A 20,344-nucleotide genomic window follows, 5' to 3' on the forward strand; every position below is an offset into this window, starting at 1 on the left:
GAGTTCGTCCGTTGTAAATTTAATCTCGATCAAGAAGTGTACATTTCTATATATGTGTATTAATCTTATACAAGCTTTCAATGAATGGGGCCCATTCACGCGAATCGAGTTCTTCGGCGCAACGACGGGGGCGCCTCGGCCGCTGCTCGCGATCCTGCGTTTGCGTCGCTCGCCGTCCGATGGCGGTGGCTGGTCGTGCCAGCCGAAATACAAAATTCACGTTCTCACGCCGCAATTAGCGGGACCGGTCTGGTTTCCTGCCCTTTCTTCGTACGACCAAATTAACTACGATGCCTATAGTATATTATTTCAACAATAATTTTCGATTCATTATTATTGAAATTAGGATTGCGGAGATGAAGAAAAGAAAAGCCCCCGAAAATGGAGTAGTAAAATACAGCCCTCGGCGACCTAAAGAAAGGTGTAATCTGCATAAAGACCGTTGGGTATCAGGAGATGAGTATTTTTTTAAAGGTTCTCCCTCTCTGACGGGCCTTTTAAATTCGTAATCGGTTCATATTGTAACGGTCGGCTGAACTAGTTCTTTATTTAATCCCGCGCATTTAAAAAAGTTGATCCACGTTACTATATTGCGTTGGTGCTACAAATAGTCGACAAAACATTTTACCAAAAATTCATATTATAAAATAATTTTATTTTAACTTTATAATAAACAGTAAATAATTTAATCATTTAAAGTAAATTCATATGTTTATAAAAAAAATAATTAAAAGTTTACCACTTAAATAAATAATTTTTTGTTTTAATTATTTTCTACATTTTTTTCATATTTAACAAATTTTTACATATTATTTAATTTAATTGATTTAATTCACAAAAAAAGCTACTTGAAAATCATAATTATTAAATATACCTCCAAATCTTGTGTATCTAACTTCCATCAGGGCAATTATTGCTGCTCATAAGTTTATATTTTCAATTATTTAAATATATTTTAATTAAAAAAAATTAATTTTTATTGCAAATTTGACCTAATTTACCTGCGTCCCTTTTGCGTTTGTATTTTTTTCCCTAGTTTAATGTCGCCTCTTTTTTAATTTTTCATTTTCCGCTGCCTCTGTTATCAATCCGCGCCAATCTCGGTTCTGCTCTCTCGCATTTTTAACGAGCGCGCGGCGCCTCTTTGTCATTGCGAAAATAATTACAACGCTCGATGAAACGGCGGCATTTTTTTCCGCTCGCCGCACTCATACAGCTCTCCTTCGTGCATTTTTAATTCTCTTTCTCGCCGATTGTTTCTCGGGCGAACGCTTTTAATATCCGCACCTGCTATTGTCGCCGCCGCGGCTTCAAAGCGAGAATGCCAACGAATGCGCACACATCACGCAGGTGAGCGCCGCGCGAGTTAATTACGCGCCGGCGAGTGAGTTATGACGGCTCCCACGGTCACCCTGCTCTCTCGCGACCACCCCCCGACTGGATGCACTAAAAAATCAACCGAAATACACGCAGTCGCTATTTTGGTATTCAAATTAGGTGCCGAAACCAACCGACCAATATTTCTGGACTGTCAAAAAATTGTGGTTTTTAGCCGAGATTAATTCTGGAAACCGCAGAGTTGGAAAGTTGATATTAATTTTAATAGGGTAAACAAACGAAAAGATTCATGTTCATCTAAAATAAACATTATTAAAAAAAAATTAAATAAATAATATTAATCAATTAAAAAAAAAAATCAGATGCTGCTAAAATTAATCTGAAATTATAATTTTATATTGTTTTTGTGCATTTAGCATAAAATAAAACTTAAATATCTGGTTAAATTCAAGTTTAAATTTGAAAATTATTTGCAAATTAATGTTGATTGGGTTCACCCATATTATGGACAACAAAATTACGAGCAATTTTGCCCTGAAATTTTATCAATTTAGTTGATTGTAGGTAGTAAAAGTTAGAGTAAAAGATATTATTTGAATTTAGAAAACAAAAATTATTTTAATCTTTTCCAAGGTCACTTTTATTTGCTATAAGAACAGCTTTTCACAAAAATTTTGTTGATGGTGGGCCCGGGAAAATTATTATTCAGATTTTAAACATTTTGTTTAACCGATTTCTTGAGTGTTTGGGGTAAAATAATTAATTATGTTCAACAAGACAGAAATATTTAAAAATTAAAAATTGGCAAAAATACTAATTCATAATTTGATGGAAATTAACGACAAACAAATCAACAGTCTTTATAAATATACAATCAGCCTGCAGCTCACTATTGAGCAAGAAACTAGGTCGATTTCTGATTGAGAGTTGAAATGAAAAAAGCTTTGAAAAGCCCCTCTGGGGGGAGCTCCGCCCTAATTAAAACTCGAAAGCACTTCTTGCCTCTGTGCAACATTTAACCGCGCCGCTGAATTTCGCAAAAACTTTCAAATTCCATTTCTCGGCGACACAGCAAGACGCCGGGACAGGAGATTGAGTTAGTCAAGATCGGCCGGGGGCGCATAAGTCAATTTCCGTCGGCCAAATCGAATTAATTAGTGCATTTGCGGTACACGAGGCACTCAAACCATCAAACAACAAAAACACCGCGTCGCTGCGGAGAGAAATTCCGAAAAAATAAATAAGACGTGCATAATAATTAGGCTTATCTGCGCGCGGGCGACCACAGGCCACTTCCAGCCAGGGGTGGGGGCGGCCGCCGCCGCGTCCTGTTTGCCGCCAGTCAAGCCAACGAGGCCGTCCAGGGGTGGCCGCCGGTCGGGTCATGCTCAAGGTAAGCAACGGCCGCTTTCTTCTGAATTCACCTGCCGCCCCTTTACTACTTCCGTTTCCACCTGCACCTGTTGCCGCGAGAAATTCCAGCACAAAAAGCTACCCCTCGGCAATTGTGCAGTTTGTCGACTTTCTCACACACACTGCGCCCGCACGCAGCCTGCTCGATGGTAATTACATAAATAATTCATGCGTGGCAAAGCCAAGCAAGACGACGCCATTGTCAGGCAAATTTTTCGCTTTTTAAATAGCAACAGCCATTGTTTGTTCCGATGAAAGGCGTTATTATTTGTGATTCGGCCCGCAGTTTAATCTACGTGGATAAATGTTTCGCTTCGGCCCAGCAATTCGTTTAGGCCTAACTGAAATTTCAAATTTTTCAAATTCTTAATAAGCGCAGAGTCAAAATTAAATAATTAAACACAACAAATCTAAAAGTAGGAATTTCCCTTGGTAAAATTCTGGTGTAATAATATTGGATAAAAAATTGGCATTATTTATATAATTTATTTATAAATCGTTCTCTTAAAGACAAAGTGATTTTTATTATTATATAATAGGTTAAAAGTAACTATATATAAAATTAAATTGTTATCATTTTGTTTTTGTTGAGGTCTTGACAAACAGAAAAATATCATTAATATTAAAAAATTAATTTGTTTACTGTCTGCGGTTTTGCCGTGCTTTGATAAGCTATTTCACACGCAACAGAAAATTTGGTTAAACTCCTCAATTTCCTGCCCTCAAAGTCTTCGTTTAGTTTATTTTTTACCGCAGTGGCCTCACAATCAAAAGAAATGGGGGCTTCCCGCAAACATAGGAAAATGATAATAATATTTTTGCTACCTTGAACTTTTCAAAAATCAAAATATGGTGTTTCTTTATATTTTTTACGAAATAAAAAAAATTAAAATTATTTCTTTTGATTCTTGTGAACGGTGCAGTATAGGCAATTTGCTCGTCTCGCGAGTAGCCGCGAGTTGCCTAACCTACCGCATTCGCTCTCTGTTCTCTTCACACGCGGCTCTCCCACTCACTTAATTCGATCCGGCTCCTCGCCTCTCGGGCGAAATCCGATATACTCTCGGCACTCATTGTCAGTCGCTTAATTCTCTTTCTTTTTGTTTGTTCTCATTTTGTCGCCAGCATTTTGAAACTTAATTACTTTCATTGCCGGTGGTTGAAAGCAACTGGGAAAGAAGAAACAGCCCTACTCTGTCTCTCTGCGGCACTCGCGCTCGAGTTAATTATTCCTCGGAGCAAACAAGCCCCTCGGATGGCAATTTAACTCAATCACCATAGCCAATAAAAGGCCTTCTAACAGGTTGCTCTTATGCGCTGTGTGTTTTGCTCCCCGACGCGCTACTCAAAAGCTGAATATATAAATTCCCCCCTCACTTGCTGTAGTTAAATAAAATACTTCCCAACATTGCGTGTGTTTGAATATACAAGTTTCACCTCGGCGTAATTCAATCACACCAAACGCACAAGTTCCTTTGAACTTTTCAATCTGACTTTTCCATTGTGTTCAAATTTTGGAAAATTGTGAGCCCTCGTGACTTATATTTTGTGAATTGGGCTGCAAAGTTCTATTTCTTATTAAATAGAGAAACAAATTTATAAGAGAAATATTAAAAAATTATTTTTAATAAAAAAAAGTTATTAATTTTGAAAGGAACATATGAACTTAAAAAGAATAATTTTCATAACACAAAAGTGCTTTCTATAACAAATCCAAAGATTTTAGAAAATTGCTATTACTGTTAAAAAATTATCCTATTTTTGCCAGAGTAATGGAAAATTTGGTAGCAACTAATATTGATATTTCTTTTAAAAGTCCTGCAAAGATCTAAAAGTGAATTTTTGGTTTCATCAAAACATTTTGAAAACTTGCAACTCTGGTCCTTCGCAACATCGGCAGAGCAAAATGTCACCTTTGTTTAAAAAAAACGGCATCAGTTTATAAACGTGTCCTATATATAAAGGAGCCCCGCCGGCGCATACAAAGAAAACAAACACACCATGCAGAGAGCAGAGGACAAAATTTTCTCCTCCTACTGTTTTCGTCCGTGATATAAATTAATCGTTCGGCCAACTTTGGCAACTTTTTTGAGAAATTTACTACGCAAAAAGAGACCTGCTTGCTGGGACAATGGCTGGTTGCAGGAGAGAGAGGCGGGTCGAGTGAGCACCGTCCGTCCCTCGGCGGCGGCGGCGGACCTTCCGCCTGGCCGGAAGTGGCTCTGGGCGGGGGCGCGCGTGACGTCAGGCTGAGTCGCTGGAGCGCAGATCCGCCGCTTGTCTCTGCTTTAAATGGCCCCTTTATGGCTGCGGAGCACCTGCAACGAACAATAACCCTCCTCTCTCTGCCACGGAATGCTTCGCCCCCGGACCGGAAATGGCGCGGGGGTCTCTCTGAAGGGTCGGTTCTTCACAGACCTTTCAGCAGCTGCCCTTTTTTAGTCAAATAAAATTTAAAAAGAAAAACTTTAAAGAGAAATAATAATAATCATAATTGTTTTCATTTAATTATTGCTCATTATAAAATTCAAATTTTAATTAATATTTAAATTAAATGACGCATTCAAAATTAATACTGCTTGTCTCGCTCAGATTAAAATAGGTTGCCCCACCCTGCAGTTAAACTTGTGAAATTGTAACAAAATCAAAAGGTCCCACGGTCCGAGAGTGCGAAAAGAGGCACTTAGGATTACGAGCAGCTCATTACCAGGTCAAATTAACCGACTGACAAAACCTGAAAGCATCGCTGTCGGGGTCACTCGTCGTCGCAGCAGCGACATAATAAATTAAAACGAGCGCTGCTGTTCATTTTCGCTCTTGTTGCCATGCATGAGAAAAAGAGATATACGATTTAATCTCTCTCGCGCCCGCCTTTTATATTAATATAAACTTTTCCTCTTTCTTGTGCCGAGTGACTCACATTGTGATGGTTGCATAAATATATAAAAGTTTTAGTCATCAAACAAAAACCGAATGGAAAAGAGGCGGCGTGGTTTTCGCGGAACCTTGAAAGCGCGGCGCAGCCAACGGCCTGCGATGTGTTTCGAGCCATCGTACGTGTGTGTGTGTATATTGCGTTCAAATTATTATTATTATAATATGCATGGGGACGGGCGAAAGAGAAGTCGGCGGGTCGAGGGGGAGGGCGGCCGAAGTGCTGTGCGTGTCACACGGCTGCTGAACCTTGAATTTTTAAACTACCTGGAATGATAAAGACTCCAAAATGCGTAAAACTGTTTGCAAATTTTTTGTTTTAAAAGATAATTTTTTTATATCTATGAAAAAATTAATATTTTTCTCCAAATTTATAAACAAGAATAATGGAAATTTATCTAATTTGCAGGAAGTTATAGTGAGATATAATTATTTTTCTTTCTTTTAAAAAAATTGTGAATTAAATTTGTCACACTTTTTGTGAAAAAAATTGCATTTTAATTGCAATAATTTTTAGAATAATGTAGGAGTTTAATCTGATTATTATACAACATTTCAACATATTTTAAAATAGTCTGATTGAATTAAAATTTTTCTTAAAATATTTTACAATCAAATATTTTCTCGGCACATATATAATTAGATTCAAAATTTCTCAAGGACATTGTAATTAGAATTTGCCACCAGCGCAGACTTTTCAACAAAGGCACAATTGCAGTCAGTGACATCCACAAAAAAGATCTCTCTGCTCTCACAATTATCCAGCACGTTAAAGCACTGCCCCGGGGGCTCGCATAAAAAACCATGCGTTCTGCCGAATTGTACGCTACCTTATTTTATTGCGAAGGGAAAAACGAGACATATAACGAGCTGCGAAAAATCACAATAAAATAAACGATGCGCCTCGAACCCTCTTTTAAAAGCCCGACCATCAAGTATGGCAAATTTTCCAGGATGTTGTAAACATAATTGCTTCCTGACGACTTTTATTGGAAATGAATCGACACATGCTTTTTGTTGTTTGTACGCAACTTCTCGTTTCTTGCGTGTGTGTGAAGAAACGAGCAAGCGCATCGTCTGCTCTCTCATTTCTGCGGCGAACAAGCTTTGACCATTAGAGCAGCGGCTCTATTTTCAGCCGCTTGCTCCCGCATATCATTTAATGCTCGTTGGAGCCGTGATAAATAAATCGTCCAGTGTGCGTGATACGTACGAGTGTAGAGACTGTGAGTGTGTACTTTTCAACTTTTAATTGCCGCTTCATATGATAATCAACAGCTAGCGAATGGAAAACGAGGCGAGCGCAACGGTATCTCGTGATGCATACGCACCCAAAATTGCGATTTTATCGCGTGAGAGTCTTCCAAAAAAAGAGTGGACAATCTAATTTTTCATTTTATTTTGCAACCTAAAAAAAAATAAGTATTCAATTTAATATTTTGTCTTTTGCCGCGCTTTTTTTTGCTCAAAAAAGCAATATTTACTTCAACTGCATAACATATTATTTTGATTTATTTATTTTTATTTTTACTCCAAGTGGTTATGAACTGCAGAGGGCTAAAATGAAAAATGGTCAAATATTAAGAAGCTTAATTAAGTATTGCCCAACGCTAACGTTTTCAGTAGGGGAAAAGTTTTAAAAACAATTGAATATTCTCATTGTTGCTCGTGTGCTTTTTTGTATGGTTCACTCATGATAATGGATTGTGAATAATTATAATTAATTATACTTTCCTTTAGGTTTGTGTTATTAAAATCACCGTAATTATTGAACTTATAAAAAAAATGTAATAATGCGTTCAAAATGAATCATTTCAAATCCATAATAATTTTTATGATATTTAATTAAATTGTAAATCATGATTTTGCAACAAACCTTTTTTTTTAATTTTATCTAGAACAAGATGTCACAGATTTGCTTTTCCTCCTTTTTGTACAAATTCGTGCTGATGCACGCAGGTTCACTGATAGCACAGTCCTAAAAAAGAGAAATAAAAAGCAGAAAATTAGGCCTCGCCTGCGCTTTTATCAGATCGTAAACCTGGTATAGATTCCACTTCCTGTCACCTCCCCACGTGCCCTGATTTCTTTCTCCTCTTTTTTCCCTGAACAAGCCGCTAAAAGCCCTCGCTTTTGTGATGCTCGATTAACTAAGTGCCGTACCTAAAAGTGTCGTTTTTTATTGCGCCGAGTTTAGCTGTTTGTTAGGGAAAAAGATGCGCGTGCGGCCGCGAGGCGAAAACGCGGCGCCGAGGGTGGAGGAGCGGAAGCTCACGCTCTGATTGACCCGCCGACCTCCGCGCCTCACCAAATCCAATCTGATCGCGACTTGGCACGGGGATTACCATACAATAGATAGTGCCGCATCATGCACAGCAATAATATTGCGCCTTTCTGAAATGGAAAAACCTGAGAGCGACGCCGACGGCCCGCCCTCTTCGGCCGCTGACCACTCCAGAGAGGGTTCTTGCCCTTTCTTGTTGCGCAGAGAATGGACCCGTGCTGCATTGTTGATCAGGAAGTTGCGGTCCCATGGAGAAAAGAGCATTGTTAGAAGCCACTATGCCCATTCATCTTATAGTTGGTCCTATTTTTCGGAAGTACATAAGAAGTGGAGCTATCTAATTACCTTTTATCGTTTACAGCAGGCATGAAAACAGCCTATTATAGAAATTGAGAGAGAAATAAATCAAATCCTGGTTGTGGTTCAATGGAATAAAGACGTTTTTGAAAAGTAAAAAGTAAAGTAAGTGCTGAGAATGGGAATACTATAGTATATAGAAATCTGAAAATACTGTGGTTCTCTTTTTTAAACCTAAAATCATTAAAAATAATGAGAAAAAATTTAGAATTTTATTAAATAACAATTTCACATATATTTTTTTAAATGTTTCATAGAAATGTTTATGTCAGGAAAATTACTGTAAAAGCAATTTCTGATGCATTGCAAGTTGGTTTGGTTATTTGATGTATTTACAAGGTTAAAATTTTTATTGCCCTTACATTGCCACAATTTGATGCATTCAGCAGCTTAATTGAATTATTCCTTGGGTTTCAAGTTTAACATAATTATGATTGCATGATGTTTGCGCCTGACAAGAGAGTTGCAGATTCACACGCTCTGTGAGTATGCGAGAGAGATTTTCATCAAGTGACTTTGAATTATTGAGGAAGGTTGTATTCCTGCAGCGCAAAACAAACAGATCGAGTGTCAAGGTCCACATTCCACTTTCGGCAAAATTTTAATTTCTAATTTTAAATTCCGCGACAAATTTAAATATACTATATGTTTCACTTTGTAAATTCACTGGCCTTTGACCTTCCTCGTAAAACCGTATAATTAACTTGTGAGCTTTTGAGAAAATGTTTAAAAAACAAGATCTACTACTTTTTAATCAGGCGATTTGATCGATCATCGCCGGGGCCTTTCTCCCACGTTTTTGCATACAAATCAAATGGCGACTGAAATCTGCTTCTCTTTTTTCCCATCGTCTCGAGATCTGGTCGGTTTTAATTTCGCAGAGACTTTACATATAGTAGCGGTTAGTGAGTGGCCGGCCAGCGCGTCACCTGCGACGATTTGCTGCCCTATTAAGCGGCGAGTGAGTGATAAGAACCTTACGAGAGAGCATCTCTTGGGCCTCCTCCCGAGCAGACCGGTTGCAGCCTCTGCCGCGGGCGCTTCTCACGGCCCGCCGCTCCATTCATAACGAGTTCAAGCAAATAAAAAATACACAGCCTCCAGGAAGCGATCGCTACATACTATCATCGCCAATAAATAATTAAAAGTAGTGCCAAATTAAATTAATTCTCGAATCGTCTTCTTGTTCTTCTTTCGTCGCACCCCTGCTCATTGATGCGATAAGGGTACGTACGATTTCCTCCTGACAGCCACTTCCGCCCCTTGGACGTGTCACCGCGACGATTTTTATGTACACCAGGGGCCTGCTGCAGCGCGTGACGTCACAGGAAGAGGCTGCACTCTCATCTTTTTACTACGCTCTGCTCCATGTGTGAAACCCGAGACTGCTTCTTCTTCTCTCCAACCAGAGCGGTGCTCTCCTTCTTCATTCATTCATTCGTTTCTCACGCGGGGAGAAGAAAATTTAATCTGCGGCTGCTTCTTCTTTCGAATAATTTTGACGGGACGCCAAAAGTTGGCGCAGTGAGCAGGAAATAATTAGCACTTTATTACCACCGCCGTCGCCCTGCGCGCCACCATAAATATTTTTATTTATTTTTTTCTCGCGTGCAGTTTTGCGTTAATTATTTTTTTCTGGTGTATATATGGAAGCGGAGGAAGTTGGTCGTTCGAATGAATGAAATTTTGTAGGAGTCGCGGAAAAACACTATTCTGCACGCACTACAAATAGGTATTGCTCTTTTCGGGCCGTAAAAAGATCGGTTATACTGTTATAAATCAGGAGGGGTCGTTCCTCGAACTACACACAAATTGGACTTTTCCGCTTCTTTCATCTCTCCCGTGGAGTGACAAGATTCAATCATTTATGTGAGAACTTGAGATGTGGATGTATAAAAACTTATTTGAACTCATTCATAATATTTTTCATATTTTTGAGGATTTTAGATAAACTATATTTTTTTTGCCGTAGAGGAAATTTAATGGAGTTGGCATAGCGGTTATTGATGAATGTTTTTTCTTAAATTTAAAGTTTATTTTATTAGTGGGATTTTTTTTAGAAACTTAAGTGCCAATGACAAATCTATTTTTAAATAGATAGATAGAGTAGATAAAATATTTATTGAGCGCAACTTGGTGTACAATTTTAGATTATAACAATTTCAACATCAAAGATTGTTGTATTTCAATCAACAGTTAATAAATAGAATTTTGGCTTTTGTTATGAAAAATAAAAAATAACTAAATTAGACCAACATAAATTAATTTCACTTTTCCTGTCGACTGTTTTTCCTAGAAATATTTTCAATACTGACGTTTATTTCAATTTTCCTTCCCTCATAATTACTGCAACTATGATTCTGTTAAGGTTTGATTAAAATTTCATACATAATCATATGTGTGTGTAGCTTTTGGTTGGTCAAACACACCGTGCAGTTCAATTAATATTAATAAATTCCGTGCGGGCCGAGAAAAAGTAATCTCTCCCACGGGTCCAGTTAGCGAATTATCGCGGCCAGAGCACCGAGTCGCTACTGCATGAGCGCAGTTTTAATTAAACTCTACAGCGGGGTCAAAATCAAAAACGCAACATGGTGTGGTGAGGAGGCTGTTTAGCTTCTTCTTGGGGACTTTATTTACTCTGGTGCGTCCAAAAGGAAAGGGTCTGAGATTTGTTTTGGTCCTGCGGGTCACTGCTCGGTGGTGGGGTTTGCTCTGTGTTCATTCATGGCAGCGTGGAGGGGGCGCGGGTGGCGCGGCGGGTCCTCGCAGCGGCACTCGACAGTCGAGTCCTGTCGGTGCTAGCGAGCTGTTGGTGCGATGAAGAAGTAAGTGATGCTCGTCGACAGCTGGGAGCCCGCTATGGGAATTAAAGTCATGAAGGGCCTGATGCAGAAAAGAGGTGAGTTTTAATACGGAGACCAAAAAGTGTATTTTCACCTTTTAAGAAGAGGTTGGCGCGGGCGCGGTCGGCGCACTACAAAGCGAGGCGCAGCCCTTGTTTGCTCTGTCCGCGCCTTTGCTTTGACACCTGGAGTGACATTTCTCGATTTCTTTCTTCTGGCGCGCGTTCCTTTTGTTTTACTCCGAAAGGGCCACCTCGACGAGGTCACCTACAGTTTTAATTACCGGCGAGCACGAAACTTGCACAGGTTTTATGGCCGCGTGCCCGCGCCAGACCAATTTAATGCCCAATACTTTTAAGAATGGAGTTTTTGTTTGTGCAGATTGCTTTTCAAAGACCAGGCCTAATTAAAACTGTATTGGAGAATTTTTATTTTAATTTTAACATAAATTCAAATTTTCCAGCATTAAATTAAAACTTCAAAACTGAAGCTTATAATTTTACCGTGAAAGCAATTAATCATTTACGGAGTGACAGATTTCAAAAGTTACTTTGCATCCGTTTTGAGTGACATTTGGAAATTGGAAAACCATTTCTGAAAAATATAGTTTTCTGTTTTTTCTCATAGAAATCAGGTGTTGGTAGATTTTTAGTTTCAACTGATGGTTGTACACAGCAAAAAGATAGCGATCACGGCAGAGCTTTAAACTCATTAATTTTGACGCGCACTTTTCCTTTGTCGCGCGCTTATTCATCCACCAAACCACCAAGCGCTGTCGTCACTAAAAACACAAACGTAAATTTTATTTAAAACAGAAGTAAGAAATGATTTTGATTTTTAATCGCATAATACATAAGTGTTGGTAAATTCAAAAATAAATTTTTATTTCCAAGGATATTTTTAAAGTAAAATAAACATTGTGACACATAATTGCGTAAGAGTTATAGGCGTTCTGTAAGATTTACTTTTCCACATTGCAGCATTGTTCCATTTTGTTTAGTAATCTGTGATCAAACATTGCCAAACTGTGAATAAACTTTTGCATTATATTTCCAAATACATTAAAATCCAAAATCTTAAAAATGGCACAATATTTGAGTAAAATTTAAATATTTTTTAGTCAGTCAGTGAATGAAAACGTTGAGCCTAATTAAAAAAATTCAATACTTTCATTGAAATTTCTATACAACTAAATTAATCCTATTCCTTAGCCGATGCATTAATATTCAAATCTATTATAAAAAAGTAAAGCAAGAAAATATTTTTAACACAAATCCTGAGAGAAACGAGATTAATATTTATGATTTTTTAGAGAGGTTGTTATTATGAAAATATATTACTTTTTGAAACATTGTTAAATCGGTTCGGTAAAAAGAATCACTTAAAAGGTGGTCTGGCCGCCGAGGGCACAATTTCACACTTGCGCCCACTTTTTGCTCTCATTGCACTTGCGTGCCGGCGAAGAGGTGTTCGCCGAAACATTTTATATTGCCCCGTCCAGCAGAAAACGAGCTGCAGAATCAACAAGTGGCCGCGCGAACCGTGGCATGTCGGAGGAGTGCGTGGCTCTGTTTAGTCTTCTGTTTGCCCAATGAATGAGGGAAAAGTCGCGAAAGCCGCCTTTTACGGCCTCACGCGTCGCCCAAACAATAAAGCAAATTGCCGGCCGGTCCCCGTGCAAAAATATTTGCTCGCTTGCAAAACGCGCGCACGCAGTCGCCGCCCATATACACAATATGTATATTCCAGCCGCGGTGAATGGAGCACCTAATAAGGGCTAAAATTCGACCGCTAAATTTATAATACATCCATTGACGTTTCCTGCTGAAAGGAAGAAGACGACGACGTGCCGTGCATATCGATGCCAACCCTGAGCGCGCGCAGGTGCTGCCGCCGCTGGCCATCTGACCCCCGAGTCGGTTGAAAATCAGGTGGCCCAACCGTCGCTTTCTCGCCTGCGCTAGAGTGGAAAAACCCGTACTAGTGCACCCCTATTCTCGAGCTAATTAAGCCGCTCTGGGCGTCAGATTAATTGAGATATAGGTGCATAATGCGCCAACGGTCTCTCACAGATCTTTTATTCCGGCACAAAAATGTAAATTTGATGGAAAAATTAAAGTTAAAAATGAAAATTGGAATCGAAACAGTCTATCAAAATGTACATGTATGTAAGTATAGTAAATCCATCTTAATTTCAATAGAGAAACTTTAAAATTTTTTAAATGAAAAATTTTAAAATTTTTTAAGAAAAATAAAGAAATAAATTTTAACATCAAAATTGTAGAAATAAAAAATTAATATATATAATATGATTTTATTTAAAGATATTAAAGATTAAGCTTATTGAAGTAAAAATTTGTGAACGAAACAAAAACGTATTTATTTCAAAAAATTATTTTCAATTTTTTATTTAATTTCTCTTCTCTTTTTTTTGTATACTTAATAAAAATTGTTTGAAAGTGAGCAAATAAAATAATATGATTTCCATATCCGTATTCCATGCAAAAATCTGAGTTATATGCACAAAGTATAAAAAATTAGCGGCACTTTTCGACCTTTCCTGATTTTTCCTGTTTCCTTTTCCTCAACCGTGGTGCATGAATTTGTTACTCTCTATCCGGCGGCAGTGGCGAGTCACCTGTTGTTATATTTTCGCCCTCAACTTCCAGTTCCTCTTCTCTTTAAATTCGCCTCCCTTCCGACCACTTTTTCTTATTTTCCTTTCAGTTTTATTCTTACAGTCAGTCTCGCCACAAATTTTTCCATATATATTTTTTACCAGTCGACACAATCGTTCAGTTAAGACCCGCGGCTTCGTTATCTGCAAGCAACACTCGCTCAGCAGTAGGGATTTCGAGTGGGCGCAAATTAAGTGCCGCAGTGCTAATCGCTCGCGTTGACACCAAATCTCAATTTGTTTCTGTGTAAGGATGGTTTTCGAACAGGAAGGAGGCAGTTCTCGCCTTTAAATACTTATACGTTTTTTTACTTAAAATTTTGTAAGACAAGTGGACAATAAATAATTGAATTTGCATGTCGACCCTGAAGAGTGGATTATCCTGATGTTGCGACGGATTTCCCAATGCCCACCCTGCAGGGATAATTTGTCCTTAAAAAGTGACTCAAATAAACAAAAAAGAGTAAAAAATGAGTTTGTGAAAATTAAAAAAAAAACTTTTAAAACGTATAAAAATTAACAAATTTGAACTTTCTTCGAAAAAAAAAAATATTTTTCAATTGAAATTCCCAGTTTGAAAACAATTATTATGATAAATATATAGCATTAAATTTCAATATTTTCTCTTTGAAGAAATTTGAATTACTTCAAGCTTTGCATACAGTTTATTGTCTATTCAAGGTTTCAACAAGTGGTGAAAGTACATATTTATTTAAAATATCTAACCCTTTGAAGCCTCCGATACCAACACAATCTCCTGCTCTGCATTTGTCTTTTGTTTTATTCCTTATATATTTTTATGCTCTGCTTTTCTGACGTCAATCATTATGACAAACGATTGGGTTTTGTTGAGTATTGCAAGAGCGGCGATATAACTTTGTGCTGCGCATTCAAGAGAGAAAAAGAAAACCGCAAGCACTGGAACCTTATCGCCGCAGCCAAATGTTTCAATTGCGCCGATAACCATGTAGCCGAACGCTCAGTTATATATTCCTGCTGGGTGGCACAAATGGTTTTTTTCGTTATCCTGACAGAAAGCCATAATTCAAAAGCTTTTTTGACGCGATCAATCAAACTCTCATTATCGCCACAAACATTTCGACTGATTTGTATTCACGATACGCATTTTCGAAATGTTTTCCTTGCAGAGTTTTCCCCGTTCGATTTTTCGTTCAAGCTCTCAAGGCAAAGACGTTTTGTTGAGCTTGGTGCAACGCGAGGTCCACCCAAGTGCGCGAGGAAGTTGATAAAGCAGCCGCGGCCGCAGATAAGGCTTCCTGTGGCGAGGCGTGTTTTCTAAGTTCTGCCTCGCTAATCACGCCGCCCCTTTCGGTGCACTCGCGGCTCCGACTCCATTGGCTTGCTTGCATGAGTGCGAGATCAATCATTCGGAAAAAGCAAGCACCGAGTGTATCAATTGAATATATAAAAAGACAGACATCTCGAGCCAATCGAATGAAAGAGACGACCGAGAGAAGGAGAGGTTGATGAGATGCGCACACCTTTGAATGGACCGGGGAGTGAATAGTGAATGCTTGATGTATAGAATGAATATAAAAAACCTCCATGCCAAAGAGAAAAAAATTAAAGAATATATAATTTTTTATTAAATGGCTGAAAAAGATAAGGAAGACACTGAGGAAGGGACTTATTCTGTTAGATAGAGACTTAAATGAACGGGTTTTTGGTGCTCTTTGTTCAATTTTTTATACGGTGATCATGGATATAAAAGGAATTTTTATTTAATAGTAAATTTTCAAACAATTTAAATTAATAAATTTTTTTAAATCAGAAACTAATTTTGGGTTTAAATTAAAATTAAGTTTTAAATTTTATTAAATAATTGCCTGGACTGATTGGCTTCGGTAACTCTCTGAGAGAAATAAAATGAATTACATATTAAATACGTAATTACAAACTTGTATACTTTTTATTCCTTTTCAAACTTGGCAGAGTTCCATTCATTGCAGACGAAAGGTGATTTATCTCCCTTTTTGCAGCAATTTGCGCTAACCAGCAGCAATGAATGACTATACTTCTCTGCGTAATTTGTATGTAATTGAATTTTATGCGCTCACAAAAAAACTCGTTCTCCGCAATCTCTGGCACGCCGACAGAGCAATAATTAAATGACTGACAGAGATGCTGCGCATTTGCTGTAGTAATTATACAATCGTTTTGCCAGTCAAAGCAATTACTCTTTTCATTTATAAATAAAATTTAAAAAAATGTGCATTTTCTCCGCATCAAAAGTATTGTAAAAAAAGAAGATAATTATAAAATACGAAGCGATGCGTGGAACACATACAATAATAATAAAACAGCCCTCACATATATATAAAACTATATCGAGCCGTTAAGTGACGTGTCTCTCATTTCGCCGGCATTCAGTCGGCGAAGTTCGTTAAATAATTACACACACCCAAGTGCAACGCAGGTGCTTTTTATTTTGCTACATTTTTAAAAGCTCAATTTTGCTCCGAGTTTAATATTGAAATTTGAAATTTGCCAAAGCCAATTTCCGTTGAACTTTGGATAATTTTTTTCGCAAATTGGAAAGGTCGGGTCGAGGGCCCAAGTGGGGTCCCGCGGGGCCGGGCCGCGAGGCAGCAGGCAGGCGAGATCGCGCGCCATGTGTGGGGCAGGTGAGCCGAGCCACCTGCGCCTCTCGCGCTCACTGCAGTTTCGCTCGTGCCGCGCTCCCGCTCGTGTCTCTCCAAATAGATGCTCCACCAAAAGGGCCCTCGTGGGCCCCTCTAGTCGGGGCCCAGCTGATTCGGTGACGAAATGCGAGTCGCGGTCTGACACCCACGGAAACGAGGCAAGTTTTGTTCCTTTTTCGGAGAACTGGGCGTTTTTCCGTCAAGTAAAAAGTGTTGTGCAGCTGATTTTGCATCGCGCCGGTTGTTTTATCACGCGGAGGAAAAGAAAACGGTTACCTAACTTTCTTTGCGTTGGAAGGCGACTACTTCCTTTTGCCTATCTAATCACTAGCGTTTTCAAATTGTTGAAGTTCAAAGTCAAAATTAGTTTTCATTCATTGAATTTTTTGGCGACAAAAGTTTCTGCTCTGCATTTACAAAGAAATTACATTGAATCATTGGGACTTAAATAGTCCATTAAATTCAGTGATAAAAAGTAAGGAAGTTGAGTCATGTTACTATTTTTTCTAATATAATAAATATTCCATTGAATTATTAAAACTTTTAAATTCAATACAAAATTAACGTTAAATTTTAACATTAATTTTTCTTTTGAATCGTTTTCTTCAAAATTTGTATCTGCTTGATTTTTAAGCAAAACTGTAAAAATTGATTCGTTATTTGGCATTAATTTTTCTCTTCTGTAACTCATTTAATTTTTTTATTTCCTGCTTTTATAAACTCATGGTTTACATTCTGGATTTCGTCCCAAAGCCTGCGCAGACGTTTCCTCCATGGTCTATATTATTATACACACACTTTTTATGGCATATAATTTAAGAAGGCACGCTTCTGCTACTTTGGGTGCGATGCGATGATGATGCGTCGGTTGCTCCTGTTGAGTTTTGACACCACATGCGGCCCATCTGTGCGCGCGTTCGTACCCTGTCTGCCCCACATTCATATTATGTACCTTTCCCCTATACTGACGGGGCTAATTTGCCAACATGTGTTCAGGATAATTTTCAAACTCAAAGACCTTTCGATACCACACACGTGTCGCCCTCCGAAAATGCGGAAAATTGTGCTCGAACGCTATCGCCTTGCGATAATATTGTAAGAGTTTTTGACCGCCGTTTACTTCATGGTTATCAACATCACGAACTGCAAATTGGAATGCTGGGAAATAATTAAAAAGCCCCAGCTTGAAATTGATAAAAAAAAAAGTATACGTTTAAAAGTCAAGGTTCCCACGAATTGCTTTTTTGACAAACCTTTACCTTCAAAATTTGGCTAAATGTGGCAGCAATTAATTAAAAATAAACTTTTGCAAATACATGATTCAGTCAAAATCCTAATATTTTTTTATGTATTCCAATCGCTTACTTCTTTTCAAACAGCAATGAATTAATTTATTTGGATCCAGCAAAAAATTTACGTTTAATCTTCTTTGTTTCAGACATACCAACTCAGGTGCCCCCGTTGACGCCGGGCACCAACAAGAAGATGACAGAGGCCCTGAAGGCGTCGTTCGCGTCTTGGGAAAAGGAACAAGTCCACTTGATCATCCCAAAAGGTACGGAATTATTTATTCTGAAACCACTTGTTGCCCCTGCACTTTCCAACAGGTTGACGTGCGCGTTCAAAAGATTAAACGACGCAGGGGGTTGAGGGGAGTCAAAAGGGGCACTCGTTAAATTATAAAACTCTATAAAGCACATAGGGGGAGCTGCTGATTAATCGACATACGTCAAGTCAACACTTCAAATGAATAAAAAATTATAATTATATTTTATCCACACGAGTGAGTGACACGCAACAAAGTTTAATTTGAATAATTAAATTGTGATCTTGAAATTTATTTTAATATTTTCGCGTCAAACAATGAACAGCGAAGCCAAATGAGGAAGTTGGAGGAACGGATTAGTCATTTTTGAACGCACTGAAAAAAATGCCATTGTCCGCGACTGTGGTGTGTGTCTGCAGTGTGCGTGTTGTATACGCTCAATATATAATATACGAAATATTACATTTCCTATAATATGTGACATCCATTAATTAATGCAGACCCTGATGTCATGCGGGGGACACGTCTTGCATTTTAATAGGACGAGACCGCGGCCGATCAACGCGGCGACGCGGGGAAGCCAAATAAGAGAAGAAAGAATTGACAATCTTCGGTGCGTGTACAGACAAAATTATTAATTGAAAAAGAAAAATCGTTGCGTCAGACTTGATATTGGAAACCTGCTCTCGCATTCGTTTCCTAACCGGCAAACACTGCTTCATTTCATGTCAATCGTGCGACAATTGATGCGGGTCAAAGTCTCAGAAATTTGCAAAGGAATTTTCTAAAATTCCTGCGCGAATTTTTTTATTCTCTGCTTGTGTCAGTCTTCATGTGAGTGTCATGGAGAATAGTAGCGGACTGCAATGCTGGGATACTGATTTTTATTTTACCAATTTGAGATATCCAAACGTAATTATGAGTCCGATAAGTAAGTTGCGTAAGTTTAATAATTAGTGCTATTTTGAAATTTTGTAAAATTATTTCCTGTGGCTCAAAATTATTACAAAAAATTAAATGTTATATCTAAAAAAAATTTGCACAACCAAAACAAACGAATTTCATGAAATATTTTAAGTCAAAAATTACGATGCAAATGAGAAAATTTTAATTTTTTTTTTGCAGACAATTATATTAAATATTTGAGCAGCTGAATCTTTTTTAAGTAATTTAAATTAGCGTTTCATAACCACATGGAAAATTTTAAAATTCTCATTTAAGAAACAATTATATTTTTGAAGCTTATTATCAGATGTGCAGAAGGTTTATTGCCATCAAATTTATAAATATATTTTGTATGTTTTTCTTTTTAAGATTTTAATCACTGGAATTTATTATCTTAAAATTGTAAAATTCAAGTCATAAAATTGTCTCCTGTCTCATTACTGCAACAAATAGCTCCAATTACAACCAACCAGCAACACATACACAACAAATTCATTGTTCTCCGCGTCATTCTCGGCAACAAATTGCATTGTGCGGGATTATTTCGCAACGATATTTTTCTCGGCTGCAGCGCGAGACGAATTCCCTTTTTGCTCGCGCGGAGACAATACACAGAAATTTTCCTGCGATGGCCGATTGCGGCTGGGTGCGCTGGCTGCGGTCGCGGTGCATTATCATTTGAGCACCAGGCGGCCGTGGACCGCGCGCACGCCGCGCGAAAGGGTTGGGCGGCGCGCGTTCGGAGCCAATGCGCTCAGGCCCCGCCTCCGGCGAGGTCAAGGGTCCAGCCGTGGGAAGACGCGCACCGCCTGACCCCCGATGCTCCTCGGAACAAAAGAGCAGAGCGGCAGAAAAAGTCGGATAAAAAAAATAATAATAAAGAGCGGCCGACTGGCGCGCGATTTATTCATGATGGCAGTTTTAATGTTGGCCGTGCGCCGCCGAGCGGAACCAGTAATGATACTCAGGCAAGGACAAGCGTCCGACAACGCACCGTCGGCGCCGCTCTCTTCTCCACGAAAATAATGTGCTCGCCTAACGATGATAACTCTTGACTTGACATGTGCACCAAAATGTTTGTCCTTCGCTTAATTATATAGTGAAAAAAAAAAAAAAAAATAGAAAGCCTCCACTTTTTTTAATTTCCACAAGCACAGTGATTTAAAATCTTTGAAAAATTTCCATTTTAATATAATTGATTTTTTTTAAACAATTTACAATTTAGTTCAAACGTAAAGAAAAATTAACACAGCTTTTTATTAAAAATATATGAAAAAGAAAAGGCAATCATTATGCTATTTCTAATTCTGAAATTTATATATTTAAATATAGAGGTTTTTA

The 20,344-nt window shown here is 38.2% G+C and overlaps 1 protein-coding gene across 6 annotated transcripts in view; it reads left to right on the plus strand.

The window, feature by feature from the left end:
• The window catches only part of LOC132197097 (protein C-ets-1), a 45,324-nt gene that overhangs the window by 13,136 nt on the left and 11,844 nt on the right, over positions 1-20,344 (plus strand). For 2 of the 6 annotated variants that reach the window (XM_059620160.1, XM_059620161.1), the window contains one exon: positions 17,951-18,067. In XM_059620160.1, the coding sequence (XP_059476143.1) occupies positions 17,951-18,067 (117 nt within the window). Of the gene's footprint in view, positions 1-11,091; positions 11,229-16,549; positions 16,671-17,950; positions 18,068-18,892; positions 18,999-20,344 lie in introns of those variants that run through there. The other 4 variants (XM_059620163.1, XM_059620165.1, XM_059620164.1 and 1 more) reach the window with 4 other exon arrangements.

The sequence above is a fragment of the Neocloeon triangulifer genome, unplaced genomic scaffold, assembly GCF_031216515.1.
Source record: "Neocloeon triangulifer isolate White Clay Creek 2 clone unplaced genomic scaffold, ASM3121651v1 ptg000012l, whole genome shotgun sequence".
NCBI lineage: Eukaryota > Metazoa > Arthropoda > Insecta > Ephemeroptera > Baetidae > Neocloeon > Neocloeon triangulifer.